Source organism: Hippoglossus stenolepis, chromosome 6, assembly GCF_022539355.2.
Source record: "Hippoglossus stenolepis isolate QCI-W04-F060 chromosome 6, HSTE1.2, whole genome shotgun sequence".
NCBI classification, from domain to species: Eukaryota; Metazoa; Chordata; class Actinopteri; order Pleuronectiformes; family Pleuronectidae; genus Hippoglossus; species Hippoglossus stenolepis.
The window spans coordinates 12,738,862-12,754,296 of NC_061488.1; the positions used below are offsets into that span (position 1 = coordinate 12,738,862).

Consider the following 15,435-nt stretch of genomic DNA (forward strand, 5'->3'; position numbering starts at 1 on the left):
GACATTAATAAATATAAAAACAATAAAGGGTATAAAAGCTGAAATTCCGAAGAGACTGTTTCAGATAAGTTTCCCATAAATTGGGCTTGTTTTGATCTTTTTTTTTTCTTTTGCTTTAGTTTGAACTAGTTTCAACCATTTTAACTGCGGTGCTCATCAGCTCATTGGCATCTGCCACAGTAGTATGGTAGTATGTACAAATGTTGTTAATGCTAAATATGCAGCCTAAATTTTATTTACATTGAAAACTTGTTTGGGACTATTTGTAGAACTCAAAATTGTTTGTGGCGTCCATTTCTTTAGTATTCGGTAAAAATCAAATTCAAAAGTAATCCGATGAGATCAAACTTTTATGTAATCCAATGGATTATCTGGCTATTAACTAAATTTGCTATGTATTTTGTCTTTATAATGGATTACATTTTAATGTATTCAGACCCATCCTTGGTCATTGGATGCATCCCAACTCCCATCATGGATTTCTGCCATAAAGAAACTGACTCTCATCTCTTGGACAACACGCACGAGCAAACACTTCCCTTTGAGAGGCTTTCTCATGTAATGCTGAGATCTCTGATTATGAGAGGCAAGGTTTTGTTTTATTTGTCTGGCTGACAAAGTCGTTACTCTCTGGGAAAGGGGGGGGCAGAGGTGTAGACAAAATATAAAAGCCAGGCTGTGGGTTTGTGCCGTTGCTCATACGTGGGTGCGTGTGGGAAAGGTTCCCTAGAGAATTAGCCCCGGGCATGGAACAGCAGACGTGAAGAAAACAAGTGAAGACGTTGGGTGTGCAGTCTCTGAAAGGTGGCTCAGGAAAACCCGCGGCACGGTTAGAAGTACCTCGGCTCACATCCGCTTCAAACGAAGCTTGTGTAACTGCTGCCACCACCGACAGCCGGGGCTGAGCCGAGGCTACGGGGCTCAGTGAACCCCAGCTTCCTAAAATGTTTTTTGTTTTTTTCCCAGTTGATTCTCTGCTCTCTCTCATGAGCTGACCACATCCCATCTCTCCCCGATTGTGTTGGTGTGCTTCTGTGGCGTTTTTTAGTCCCCGCTCTGTTAAGTGTTCTGACGGGTGAATGGGGGCGAGGGGGGGAGGAGGCGGCGGCGAGAGACAGAGAGGGGGACCCTGAGAGAAACAGTCAAGTAAAAGAGACAGGGGACAGATAAAATGAGAGGGAGAGAAAGAAGGTAGTGATTTTCTGTATCTTGGAGGTGTGTGTGTGTGTGTGTGTGAGCGTGTGCGCGAGTGGTCATGCAGATGGTATTTACATTCCTCGGTTGGGTTATGTCAGCCTGAACAGCCTCTACATTCCTCTGGCCGGCTCAGGTCCTGTCCAGTCAGGTCACTTAAACATGCTCATAGCTGGGGCTCAGACAAACACACACACACACACACACGCGCGCACACGCACACGCACATGCACACACAACCCAAATACCTTTAACTTATGCATTCATTACTCAGTGACACATTGAGATTACAGTTGGTGTTCTCCTTAGAATATGAAATGCTTCCACTGGATCCTTGTGCATTTGAGTAAAATAAGAGACAGCAGTTAAAAATCACATTTATTTATTTTCATCACCCTCAGTTGCTGCAGTGGATTATTGTATTATCTTACTTTTTCCATGTGTCTTCCTCTGATGTTGCAAAGAGAGTTTAGGTAAAACTAACATTTATGATTTAGTATAATCAAATGCTGATATCTGAAAGTTTAGTTTAGAATAAGACAATCAGGTAAATGACTTTCTGTTAAATTAGTTTTGCAGCGTCTATAATTAGATCTTGACGTATTAAGTACATTGCACATGCTGTTTGATTGCTGTTTGATTTCAGTGTGTTCGCTTTGAAGGGTGTTGACGTGCTCATTTCAGGTGAGGTGGCCCGTAGCTGTTCGAACCCCGACTGTGTGAGTGCACTGGGGTCAGTTGGGGGGTTTCAGCTCTGCTAAGTCACTCAGGGAGCAGACGGACAAGAGGCTCTCTTTGCATTTTGGCAGTGACTCCACATTTTTCGACGTTACGTCACTTTGGTCTTTTAGCTGCGATAAGAGAGCAAACGACCTCCCTTACTTTGGTGGAGCTGAGCCCAGTCAAGGCTGTTAGTTAAATTTATAGTTTCCCTTGTGGTTTCTTAAAAATGTTAGTTAACCTTGACCCGTGTGAATTCTGCGTTGTTCCTGATTTACTCATCTGCCCTCCCTTCACTCAAAGGTGAACCTGCTCTTTTCAGAAACAATAATCTGATAATGAATGTACCAACGTGGGGTCTATTGAGTTCTATTCTCTGTTTTATAACCAGCAGGGCTCAGGTGCACTCCCTAAAAGTGTGATGGGCAGACCTGGGGTTTGGCGTGAGATGGATATTGATGAAAGTGTGGAGGCGAGGGGGGGTTTGCTGCAGGCTTCTCACAAACCGGGTGATTTATAGCTTGTGGGAGCCCGAGAGAGAGGAGGGCAGATAAGTAGACGAGGGCTGCAGATGTGGCCCTGCTCCGTTTGCATGTGCGATTTCCCGACTGGGAAGATAAAAGGGGAGCAGATCCGACTCATCCCTTCCTCTCCACCCTCTGAGCAGAACTCCACAGCAGGGACCAGCACTTCTCCCCATGTCCCACTGGCCAACGCTCAGTCCTTCTTCCGCTCTCTAGCTTTAGGCACCTTTTCTTTCACCCAGAATACATTAACTTATTTTTTCATGGAGCAAAAATGCCCAGGGCTTTCTGTCTCTCTTTCTCATTGCAAGCTAGAATTATCCCCAGAAGAGCGCACACCTCAGCTAAAGCACCGACAGTTATATGCCTAATATTAAGGATCTCATTTAGATCAATGTGTTATTCCCTAGGAAAATGGGTGAAAAACCTATTTTGCTATGTTTAAGAAATTTAAAAATAATCCTGGATCCGCCCCCTGATCCAGATCAAAATTTTATCAAAATTCGAAATTCCCTTCAACCCTCCACCAAGTTTTGTGGAAATCTGTTTAGTAGTTTTTATGTAATACTGATTTAAGTAGCTGTATGTGTACATCTAAAGCTGCTCTTTCTCGAATCCAAACAGCCTATTCGACCTAAAGGACCTATTTTGTTCTATCCACCATTTTATTTTCTCCACCCGTAACCTCTCTTTTTCACATGCTGAAGGTGAAGGGGATTTAAAAATGGCCCAACGTTTATCATTAAATTACCTAAATTACTGCCTCTTCTATTGAGGTCACGTGTCAGATCCTTACGGGAAAATCATAACCGCTAAACTTCCAACCTGAGCTCCCGAGAGGTCAAAGAAGTTTCCTCACAGATTAAGAGGATCTTCATGGCAGAGGGAGAATTAAAGAAACTGCCTGATGATGCTTTTCTGCTTTGCTCTAACAGGTAAACACAAGAATACTTGCAAAGTATGCAAACACATGCAAACAGAGCCGGGTCCTGTATGTATATATACTTGTGTAATTTGGGGCAGAATGTGTGTTTGCTGTTGCCAGTGATCCCCCCCACCCCCCATGGGTTTGTGAAACGTTTCCACAGTGTAGCGTGAGCTCGTAGGTGTTTAGGGGAGGAAGTGAAGAGAGGTTGTGAGGGCAGGGGTTGTTGCGTGAAGAGAAAGGGGTGGGTTCATTCCGTTTCCCAGCAAACTGTCCACTTACCAGGAGCCGAATGAGTGACGACGTCGTCAGACTGGCTGACTCTCTGGATAACGGGCTCCACCAGTTGCTGCATTGCACAAGCGGCTCTCCGCTCTCTCTGTGAGTCTAATCAATGCCTTGTGCAGCCAGGCTTCCAGCTGGATTTCTTTAGAGGCGTATGGGTTAAGGGCTGATACCAATGGGAGTATCACTATCCCTCAGAGCTGCATGACAAACCTCCCCCTTAGTCACAACTTGGGACTGATGTTAATGAAACATCTTGGACTGGTTTTCACTCCTTCCCTTTTCATGTTTTTACTAGCTCATGTATTCACGACTATATACATTTTTTCCCGATGTGAAACGACTGTCAATAAATTATTTCCACATTGGAGGTGAACCAGAACATGGAATGTCTTGATGTGAATTTATTTCCCTCTCAGAATTTCTTTTGTTTTTCTTGCCACGTTCCCATCCTCCATGGTTTCTCCTCCAATCTACTGCTTATTTTGAAACACCAAGCATAACACAAGTCCCATGTGGGGCAGGCCTTTTGAAGCTGTGTGTGCGTTCGGTAGGTGGGGTAGAGGGTTTCTACATTGGGCCCAGATGTTTGTTCTGTTGTGCAACTTGCTTCAGGATCTGTCTCCGTGCAGCATGGCTGTCATTGTCAGGGGCTCAGCTTCGGACATTTAAAAAAAAAAAAAAAATTCTAATGAATAGTCAAAGCCTTGAGACAGGCTGACGGCAGAAGTGTGATTACCCCACTTGTGTACCTCAACATCAAAGTTGTCCCTCGGAATAACCCGGAGAAACACCTGTGGTTACTTTGATAGTGCATGTGTGAGTAGTGAGCTTGTGTGATATGCATGTGTGCATACAGTGCACTGCTTTGAAAAGGAGGCACGGCGGCAGCTGTTAAAACACAAGGCTGTATGTATCTCCAAGCCCCCCCTTCAAGCTCGGTCTCCCTGTGGTCTGGGAGCTCAGCATCCACAGGTTCTCAGAGAGTGAGAAATGTTTCCACTGCTAACTTAGCACTTCACAACTCTTAATGCTGGTCATATATCTAAAATAACTGGGTCCATCCGGAGCGCTTCCTCTTTCCAGTTTGGCTTAGTAAGCAGCTGGGGTTACTTTATTTCAAGTTCCTTTTTGTGAGAGGCATTGCGACAATTCTTTTACATCACTTTTTTGAGTGATACTTGGGTTGACTCCTAAAATGCATGAGTCATGTTTCTTTGTTTAAAGACCGGAATAAAGACGTGGAATAAAGACAGGAAATGCATTGCACAAGAGTTCACTGACGGGTTTAATGATTTTGGAACAATGTGTTGGTGATCTCCAACACTACCACCAAAACACCAAATAATAAAAAAGTCCGTAGAAGAAAATTGTTCTCGACTCCAGTAGATTTTAATGTTAACCAATGCATCACTTTCACAGATCTGGCCCAACACTCTATCAAGACACCCCGTGTTCTTTTATTCATTTAACCATTCACTTGTCGGATTTTCTCTTTCTGAGAGACGCCTCATGGCCCAAGTTATATATCCTACATTTAAAATTAAAATATATTTCACTTATTTTAGAAGTTTCAAATGTTTGTGGACATTCCAAGAAATCCATAGTTTAATATTAGTGGCATCATGTGCTTCCTTATTTTTGTGAATGAAGTTGTACCTAGGTTGTAGCTGCTGGGGTCTGTGTTCGACCAGTCAGTGATGTTTAAGTCTCTCGCCTTGAGGGTTCACAGCCCCTTTAACACTGTATCCACAAACCCAGGGAAGGACAAAGTGTTGACTCTCCCTGCACATGGAGTCCTGTGTTGCTGCTCAGGTCCACTGACAGGCCTTCACCTCTCACTTTTTATCTCTCACCATTTGTGTTTCTGTCCCTCCCTCATGCACCGCTCGCCTGAATCAAAGACAAGTGGAGTGAAGGACAGAGGCTCATTAATTCCCTGCTATTATTTTGTGTTTCAAGAGAGAGTGGGCACTTGTGAGCAGAAGGTCATAGTATCATAAAATGATGCCATTTCATCTGGGTAAATGACCAAGACTTGTTTGACTGTATACTCTCACGCTCACTCTGTTTTTCTAATACTTCTGTTCTGTGCTCTCCTCCTCGCCCCTCTGCATCTCTCAGATGTCGAGCAAATGGCGATCGACTGGCTGACCGGAAACTTCTACTTCGTGGACGACGTGGATGACCGCGTGTTTGTCTGCAACAAGAACGGCCAGACATGTGTGACCCTGCTGGACCAAGAGCTGTACAACCCTAAAGGCATCGCTCTGGACCCGGCCATGGGGTCTGTACTTCCCTCCAGTCCCTCTTGACCTAACGCTACCCTCGGTGCTGTTTTAGCAACGCTCGAGAGGAAAAAGCCGTCTTATGATCAGGCGACGTGCTGACAAAGCAGGCAGTCAGAAATCAAAACACTTCTTCCAGATGGAAAGAAAGACAGATACTGGTGTGCCACATAAACACTTCGGATGTTTCAGGTTCCTGATACTGAAAATCTGGTATTTCGCTGTGGTTCCTTCTTTTTGAGAGTATCACTTCTCTATTATAAAGAGTTTATTTTTAGTTAATTGTGTAATGTCTAGATGAGTTTATACATGAATTTAAATTGTATAAATCTTTTAGTATAAAATTCTCTCTTGTAAGTGAAGTTCTTTTTTCCGTCCCCTTGCCTTCATCTTAACCTCTCCATCCTTTCCCTCCCCTTTCCTCTGCTACAGTAAAGTGTTCTTCACAGACTACGGGTCAACGCCGAGGGTGGAGCGCTGTGACATGGACGGCCAGAATCGCACCAAGCTGGTGGATAGCAAGATCGTCTTCCCACACGGCATCACCCTGGACCTGGTCAACCGGCTGGTGTACTGGGCTGACGCCTACCTGGACTACATCGAAGTGGTCGACTACGAGGGCAAAAACAGACACACCATCATCCAGGGCCTGCTGGTGAGCTTTGAGGCATTGGATTGGTGGTCACGCACAAATGAGTCAGCTACTCAATGTTTTTTTTTTTTTTCTTTCTATCTTTATTCAAGAGCGTGCTCTTTCAGTTTGAGAGCGGGACTTATTGATTTCACGTTCAGATTTGTAATGCTCTTACTCGAATGTACCCTGCTTGTGCTTAGATTACTACGCTCCAGCTTCAGTTCTTGGACTGTTCTCCCTGATGCGGTCAGGGAAGCGCTTCCGCTCCATTGTGGCCAAAACAGAGAGAATGGAAAGAGCTTCTTCCTGCAGGCCATCCAAACACTCACTCAGGCCAACACCTCGGACACAACACCCACTTACACCCCCCTACATTTCTTTATATTCCATATCCTTTCTATCATATTTATTACACGCTGAACACCCCAACCTGATGTTGCACAGCCTATATTTGGACATAAACTGAACATGCCTACACTTAATTCCATACAGACTACTGTTGTTGCACCTATCCTAACCAGATATATATATATATATATAATTTATACATGTATACATTTCTTCCTTCCTTTCTCACCCTATAGTTTTCTCTCAAACTGAAAGACCATGCTCTTGAATAAAGATGGGATAAAAAAAAAAGGTTGCATATCACCAAACGGCAATAATCTTCCCTTCGAGAACACAAAACATCTGTTTTCCGAATCTGTAAAGTCATTGATTTGATCTCATCATCTTCGGAGGCAGTGCTGTTTTCCACTTGTCTCCTGTGAATCTGGACAAAGAGTCCACCTCTCCTGGGCACAAGTCCTTTTTATTGCCTTGATTGATATTACTTGAGGAGTGTGTGATTTTCCTGGCCAGTGCCTCTCTAAACATATTAGTCTCCTCCTCAGGAAGCTTGGCTCAAACTTATAGTGGAGTAATGATCTTAATGAAATCAGGTGTGTGTGTGTGTGTGTGTGTGTGTGTGTGTGTGTGTGTGTGTGTGTGTGTGTGTGTGTGTGTGTGTGTGTGTGTGTGTGTGTGTGTGTGTGTGTGTGTGTGTGTGTGTGTGTGTGTGTGTGTGTGAGATCCCAGCCCATACATCTTTCTGACAGTAGAGGAGAGTTGAACAGAATATAACCATATAAAAGTTAAACCTCTGTTTAGCAGCATACAGGAAGTGGAGCCATCGCGCTGCCCTGTGCCAAAGTTTACAGAAACACTCTCTCTGCGTCTGTGCTTAGTCTGTCTCTGTTTGATGCTGATAAATAGTTTGATAAGAAAGTTTCATTATGCAGAATTTTGCCAGGCAGCGTTTATGATAAAACAAGTACACAAACGATATCACTCAAGCGATTAGTCATGCACCATGAGCTGCTCTACTGGAAACGTCAGCATTTTCAAAGGCAAACTCAAGACAACGTTTTAATGTGCTTAATCGTCTCATTGCCTTTTCAGATTGAGCACCTGTACGGCCTGACTGTGTTTGAGAACTATCTGTACGCGACAAACTCGGATGAAGGCAACCTCAACCCCAAGACCAGCGTGATCCGAGTGAACCGCTTCAACAGCTCCGACTTCCAGGTGGTGACGCGGGTAGACCGGGGCGCCGCGCTGCACGTGTATCACCAGAGGCGCCAGCCACAAGGTGCGCGCTCAAGAGGGCACCGCTCTAATCTGAACCTGCCTGCCTGACACCTCTGATTCACGCCTGCTGACAAATCTTACCATTGCATGACTGGTTGCTTTTGTGCCCTGTTGTCCTTCCTTAGTGCGCAGCCATGCGTGTGCCCTGGATCAGTTTGGGAAGGCTGGAGGTTGCTCTGACATCTGCCTGCTGAGCAACAGCCACAAGACCCGCACCTGCCGCTGTCGCTCTGGATTCAGCCTCGGCAGTGATGGAAAGTCCTGCAAGAGTGAGTGTCAAGCCCGAGGAGGAATTTTGATATCGCAAAGATGAACCCTTCCCCATTAGCTTAGGCAGCTATGATGGAAGAACGATTAAGAAATTAAAGGAGACACATTATGCTCATAGTCAAATTCATTATTTTAATTTGTGTTATTATTTTAATGGGAAAAACTGGAAAAAGCGTAAATATCCATGGTTAGAAATTTGCTTGGAGAAATAACGGCATCACTGAGAATGTTTTCCCTTTCCTTCTCCCCTAACCCAGAACCAGACCACGAGTTGTTCTTGGTCTATGGTAAGGGTCGTCCTGGAATCATCAGGGGCATGGACATGAATGCGAAGGTGCCTGATGAGTACATGATCCCCATTGAGAACCTGATGAACCCCCGAGCTCTGGACTTCCACGCCGCCAGTGAATACATCTACTTCGCCGATGCCACCAGCTACATAATTGGACGGCAGAAGATAGACGGCACGGAGAGAGACACCATCCTGAAAGAAGGTGAGAGCTTTGCACAGGAATCCAGAATATATTTCTTCTTTCGAACCAAATCCAAGCTGCTACAAAGACTTTGGAGAGGATAAGTATTCAGTCAGGTTATTCCGTATCTTTTCCACTTTATTCTCTGCACACTCATCCTGAATTGGCCAGCTAACAGTTTCCTCTTTCACACTGGCTTCTTCCACTTATCTCAGGTATCCACACAGTGGAGGGGATAGCGGTCGACTGGATGGGAGGTAATCTCTACTGGACAGACGACGGGCCTAAGAAGACTATCAGCGTCGCCAGGCTGGAAAAAGCTTCACAGACCCGCAAGACTCTCATTGAGGGAAAGATGAGTCATCCTCGTGCCATTGTGGTAGACCCCCAGCATGGGTGAGACACTGGAGAGGGAGGGCATTGTTATTTTGATGGATTCTTCATTAATGAGAAAAGTTGTGACTGCAGTTAGAATTTCTGGCTGTGGCATCATTCACCAGCGGGAAGGTCTGAGTTCAGTTATTTGCAGCTACGTGGGCGGCCTGTTCTGTAGGTTTTTGTTGAACTCGTCGGTTACATCTGTGTGTGGGAGCTGGTGAGTTTTCAAAAATATTTTTTTTTTGTGGAAAGACCTTCTGTGTTTTTCTTTTTGTAGGATGCTCCATCAAAGAGCAGGAAAACTTAAGAGCTTAATTGTGATGTCTCGAGCTCTCACAGAAATGTCTTATCACACGTGCCTTCTGAATGTGATGTCGTCTTATCTCCCAGATGGATGTACTGGACGGACTGGGAGGAGGACCCCACGGAGAGCAACAGAGGCAAGATCAAGAAGGCTTGGATGGATGGGTCACATCACCAAGTGTTCCTGACCAGCAAGACGGTGCTGTGGCCCAACGGCTTGAGTCTGGACATTCCCCAGGGCATCCTGTACTGGGTAGATGCTTACTACGACCGCATTGAGTTGGTTTACCTCAACACCACAGAGCGAAAGGTTGGTGATGCTCAGGGAATTTGAATAGATCTAAGTGTGTTTACAGCTGATTAGTACAACAGAGTATTAGGGCCATCGTGAAGAAAAGTAAAGGTATGAGATTTCGAGAATAAAGTCACATTATTCTAAGAATATGGTCGTAACGTTATGACCAAAAAGCGTTTTGTTTTTGCAGAAATTACCAATTATTTCTCATAATATTACAAGACTAAAGTCGTGATACTACGGGAAGACATTGGTAATTTTATGAAAACAAAATCATAATATTACAAATATAAAGTTGTAATATTATGAAAAAAATAAGTAATTTTACAAGAATAAAGTTGAGCAAATGTAGTGGTCGACTGTATATTGTTGGTTACATTTGCATGTTATTCAAGGGGTTTCACTATGAGATTGGTTCAAAATTTTGGATCTTGAAATAGTGGAACTCTGACGAGCACGGGTTCTCCTTGCTGCTTATTTTCTATCTTCTAATGTTTTTTTTTTCAATTTTCTCATAATGTTATGACTTTATTCTTGTAAGATTACAACTTTATTCTCAAAATATTATGATTTAATTGTTGTTATATTTTTCCTATATTCTTTAATCTCCTAAAAGTTCAACAATATTTTTGTAAACTTAAAACTCGTTTTCTTGTAATATTACGATATTATTATCAGAGTATTGCTTTTTTCCCCCTCAAAATCTCAGAATTTATTTCTTCGGCATGGCCCTGAGACTGATTGCAGATTAGAGTTGCTACTCCACAATATTTTGAAAATTATTAAAAAATGATTTTAAAAATGCTGAATTCTCTGTTGCCTCAGGTGGTGTACGAGGGGCAGGAGCTGAACCACGCCTTCGGCCTGTGTCATTACAAACAATTCCTCTTCTGGAATGAGTATCGAGGAGGCAGCATCTATAAACTGGACCAGGTCACTAAGACAGTCACCCTGCTCCGCAATGAGAGGCCGCCCATCTTCGAGATCAGAGTGTACGATGCACACCAGCAGCAAGGTAATATGTCCCCCCCATTCTAGCTTAGAATGAAATAATGACATTACATTTAAAAACCGTGATGAGTGTATTGTGGTTGCTGTATTCAGTCGGTGTCCTTGGTTTGTCTTTGTGTGAAGGCTCCAACGCATGTCGAGTGAACAACGGCGGCTGCAGCAGCCTGTGCCTCGCTATCCCTGACGGCCGGTCCTGCGGCTGTGCTGACGATCAAATCCTGGATGTCAATAATGTCACCTGCAAAGGTACTTAGCTGCTTTACTAGTCCAGAGGTTTTAAAGCTCACTGTGGAAGGTCATGGAAAATCCATTACTCAGCAGGCGTCGAGGCGGGTAGAGGATTCTCGCTTGTACCTTTTGCAATGCTCTGTGTGCTCCTCTTCTCTAAATCTTTTTTTTTTTTTTTTAACAACCTCCACCGATATTTGTGCAACTTTAAAAGAGAGACAAAAGCACTGACCTAAGCACTTTAAAGATTTGCTCTTGTCTCAGTGGCCCATCTGTTTCTGCTCCTAACCCTGATCTCATCTCCAGCCAACCCCTCCTACGTGCCCCCGCCGCAGTGCCAGCCCGGGGAGTTTGCCTGCAAGAACAACCGCTGCATCCAAGAGCGCTGGAAGTGTGACGGCGACAACGATTGTCTGGACAACAGCGACGAGGCCCCTGAGCTGTGCCGTAAGCCACGTCATTGTCGTCATTGGTTACGCAGCAACACACGGATAAACAAAAATTCAGTTAAAAGGTTTTAGTTAATGTGAACTGTCGGAGCGCAAACTATAGTTTCCAAGATTGTCTCTTTCCATGCTGTGTAATGGGGCTGTAATTTTACGGGCCAGCTTTCTCCTCATCAGACGATTGTGAGAAACAGGGACTCGTATTGGGCTTGGATGTTCTACACTTTTTTTATTCTTAAAGTGACATACTTGAAGAGTTATGGGGTTATTTATCAGACATTTTCCGTTTTGTTTTCTCCCTCCCAGACCAGCACACGTGCCCAGCTGACCGATTCAAGTGCCAGAACAACCGCTGTATCCCCCTGCGGTGGCTCTGTGACGGAGACAATGACTGCGGCAACGATGAAGATGAGTCCAACACCACCTGTTCTGGTGCGTATAAAGTTATATGATGTCTCCTGTTACTCAGAGATCATGTGAGTTCTTCTCTCCTCTTTTAATATGCTGCAAATGAACATCCTGTGTGATGTGTATGGAATCATGATCTGCAACTCGAAGCAATGAAACAAAGAGAATCACGTGGGGTTGTGACTGCAGAATTAACAAATATATCAGTATTCAGTGGTGGATTTTTGCCAAAAGTGTTTCTTACTGACATAAATCATGTAAGTTTCATCTGCAGCACATAGATTGGAATCGGACAATAAGTGCGGTTGATGCCAGCAGGAATTCAGAAACGGACCAGGAGGACGTATTAATCTACGGTTTCAGTGACACTGGGCTGAAACGCAGTGGTGGCTCTTGGCCAACACAATTTGTTGCTTTTCATAAGAGCTGTGTCAGTGTCCCACATAAATTGAAGGAGATCACACATTGTCTTTAACTCAATTAAGGTAAAGGGAGCTTCCACGATTGTTAATCACTTTTTGTAGCAATAGATTATGGGAAATTAAGTTAAGCCCTGATCCGTTAGGTCTTTAAAGATGTCTTCTTTAACAGTCACTTAATGCAAGCTGAAATGTTGAGTCAGGGATATTACGAAAGGAAAGAGGACTTGACTGTTTTATGCGTTGTTCCCCTGCCAGCTCGTACATGCCCACCAAACCAGTACCCCTGTGCCAGCGGGCGCTGCATCCCCATCTCCTGGACATGTGACCTGGATGACGACTGTGGAGATCGCTCAGACGAACCCGACTCCTGTGGTGAGTCTTTACTGCACCGTCATACTGTTGATTTTTGCATGATTTGCACAGATGACAAACATGCTTATGATTTTTTGCCCTCTTCCCAGCATACCCAACCTGCTTCCCTCTGACGCAGTTCACCTGTGCCAACGGCCGCTGCATCAACATCAACTGGCGCTGTGACAACGGTGAGCATCGTCCGCTTTTGCTTTTCATGCAGCTGTACTTTAAAACAACCCGGCAGCTGACAATGAAATCTCGTGTGACTGCGTGTGCACAGACAACGACTGTGGAGACAACAGCGACGAAGCAGGCTGCAGCCACTCCTGCTCCAGCGTCCAGTTCAAATGTAACAGTGGTCGCTGCATCCCAGAATACTGGACCTGTGACGGCGACAACGACTGTGGAGACTACAGTGACGAGACTCACGCCAACTGTACCAACCAGGGTAGGCGACAATACTGTGCACGCCGAACTGCTATAAGCTGTTTATTGCCTTGTCTCCTTGTCTCGGTGTTGCAAATGAAACTTGTTTTCGTCCTCAGCCTCGTCGAGCTCTCGCCACATCATGCACTGTCTCTCACGTTGTTTACTGTACATGTTGCAGTTGAATAGAGGTTATCATAATGATCCCATTTCCTCTGCTCTGCATGCCCCGGCCTGCTCCGGGCTTCCACTTATCATTTACAGAGAATCCTCTCTGTTGCACTGTTCAGGATGTGATTATGTTTTGTGGTTAGATAACAATTAAACTCTTTCAAGGCACACATGTTTTGACTCTGCTGCAGACGGCATGAATTTACATGTCCAGAGCAGAACGTTGACTGGTGGTTAACCGCTCTTTGTGATGGTGACTCTGACACTGCCGTACCTCAGTGTTCTGCTCTTTCCTCAGCTGTTGGTCTGCCTGAAAGCATACGCTCCTGTATGCTGTCCGTGCTGTATGTCCTGTTTGATCCATGCAGAACCGCAGCCAACTGCTGTCAAGCCTCAGCATGCAAATACTGGGCACAGCCTGACCTGTTGGTTTAATAAGCAAGCTGTGCTTTGTTTGTGTGTCTGGCTGTGTGTGTGTGTGTGCATTTGTGAGCTCTCTCAGCCTGCAGTCTGGAAGTCATTAGCTGAAATAAAAAAGCAATACTATCACCTTCCCCTCCTGTATATTGTGTTCCGTGCTGAAAGGTCCCCGGTCCATTTCCTGCTGTAGCCGTGCCAAGCGCTGACCTTTGCCATGAGGGGATGTCATTGTGCCACCTCCTCAGTGGGGCCTTTAATCTGCCTCTGACATCAGTCAGTGAGCTGTGTGTGTCATTGTTGTTTAACTTGGCTCAGCGTCAGGTTGTTAACTCAGCTTTCCAGCAAACCTACACATTAATTAATGTCTGGAATGGCCTATTCTTCCTCGTCTCAGTTTTGGCAAAGTGTATGTGTGTGTGGTCTGTGTGTCAGTGTTGTCTGCTGGCTGTGACTCCACGCTGGTTATTTTTCAGTTGTGGATTTATAATGGTATTTTGTTACTTCTTAGAAATCGGCTTAACTGCACACTCTTTTTTTGTTTTCTCACTTTCACTCATTGTCTTTTTTCTTTTTTTTTTTCTCTGCAGCGACTCGTCCTCCGGGCGGCTGCCATGTAGACGAGTTCCAGTGTCGGTTGGACAGCCTGTGCATTCCCATGCGTTGGCGCTGTGACGGCGACACAGACTGCATGGACCTCAGTGACGAGAACAACTGTGAGGGGGTCACCCACATGTGTGACCCTGCGGTCAAGTTCAGCTGCAGGGACTCTGGTAAGGATGATTTAAAACTGTGTGACGTACCAGAGGTTAGTTAAGAGTGTTCTTAACTAATCTTTCTTATTTCTAAAACTTATATCCTCCTCTAATTGTGACAGATTACTGAAGGAGTTAATGGTCAGTCACACCACAAAGCGTCAGTGGGAAATTTATCTGTACGTGCGTCATGCAGTGGCTGCTCTTTGTGGCAAACTGGATACAAAGAGGAAAGTTATTACCCTTGCGTCTCATTTGGCGAACAGGAGTACATATAAAATTTTATGTTACAAGCTTCCTCCATTCTGGACTCAAATGTCAGCACTGTCATGATGGTTTATGATTTTTTAACGGCTCAGATTTTCATGTCAGTTAAAAAATTGAGGTTCACTTTTCCTTCCTGAGCGAATCTGCTGATTGTGGTCATTTTTATAGAAATGAATTGATTTTAGTTCCAAACTTTAGCTTCACTCTGATGTTACAGAGCCCTGAAACCTATTAAAAACGATTTCTATGAATATATTAAGATTAAAATATGGAAAACAACAAAATCTGAAAGTTGACATTTCCTGGTGTTGTCAGCTCGCTGCATTAGCAAGGCCTGGGTGTGTGACGGCGACAGCGACTGTGAGGACAACTCGGATGAGGACAACTGCGAGGCGTTGGTGTGCAAGTTGTCTCACCACATGTGTGCTACCAACGATTCCATCTGCCTGCCCGCTGAGAAGCTGTGTGACGGCACCGACGATTGTCCGGATGGATCTGACGAGAAGCTTTGTGGTAAAACATTCTTTACACACACAGAAACATTTCTGTACATCGAGCACAACACAGAGATGTGTTCAATACCCTGTTATTTTGTCCTGTGATATTCAAAAA

General features: G+C 44.5%; 1 protein-coding gene across 9 annotated transcripts in view; it reads left to right on the forward strand.

Moving 5' to 3' along the window:
* lrp1ab (low density lipoprotein receptor-related protein 1Ab) overlaps nt 1-15,435 on the forward strand; it is an 88,756-nt gene that overhangs the window by 36,667 nt on the left and 36,654 nt on the right. For all 9 annotated transcript variants that reach the window (XM_035159832.2, XM_035159838.2, XM_035159836.2 and 6 more), the window contains exons 7-22: nt 5,773-5,935; nt 6,369-6,591; nt 8,011-8,200; nt 8,325-8,468; nt 8,727-8,963; nt 9,158-9,338; nt 9,711-9,933; nt 10,744-10,933; nt 11,053-11,175; nt 11,464-11,604; nt 11,910-12,035; nt 12,689-12,805; nt 12,895-12,975; nt 13,068-13,235; nt 14,392-14,574; nt 15,139-15,336. In XM_035159832.2, coding sequence (XP_035015723.1) covers nt 5,773-5,935; nt 6,369-6,591; nt 8,011-8,200; nt 8,325-8,468; nt 8,727-8,963; nt 9,158-9,338; nt 9,711-9,933; nt 10,744-10,933; nt 11,053-11,175; nt 11,464-11,604; nt 11,910-12,035; nt 12,689-12,805; nt 12,895-12,975; nt 13,068-13,235; nt 14,392-14,574; nt 15,139-15,336 — 2,688 coding nt within the window. The remainder of the gene's footprint in view (nt 1-5,772; nt 5,936-6,368; nt 6,592-8,010; nt 8,201-8,324; nt 8,469-8,726; nt 8,964-9,157; nt 9,339-9,710; nt 9,934-10,743; nt 10,934-11,052; nt 11,176-11,463; nt 11,605-11,909; nt 12,036-12,688; nt 12,806-12,894; nt 12,976-13,067; nt 13,236-14,391; nt 14,575-15,138; nt 15,337-15,435) is intronic.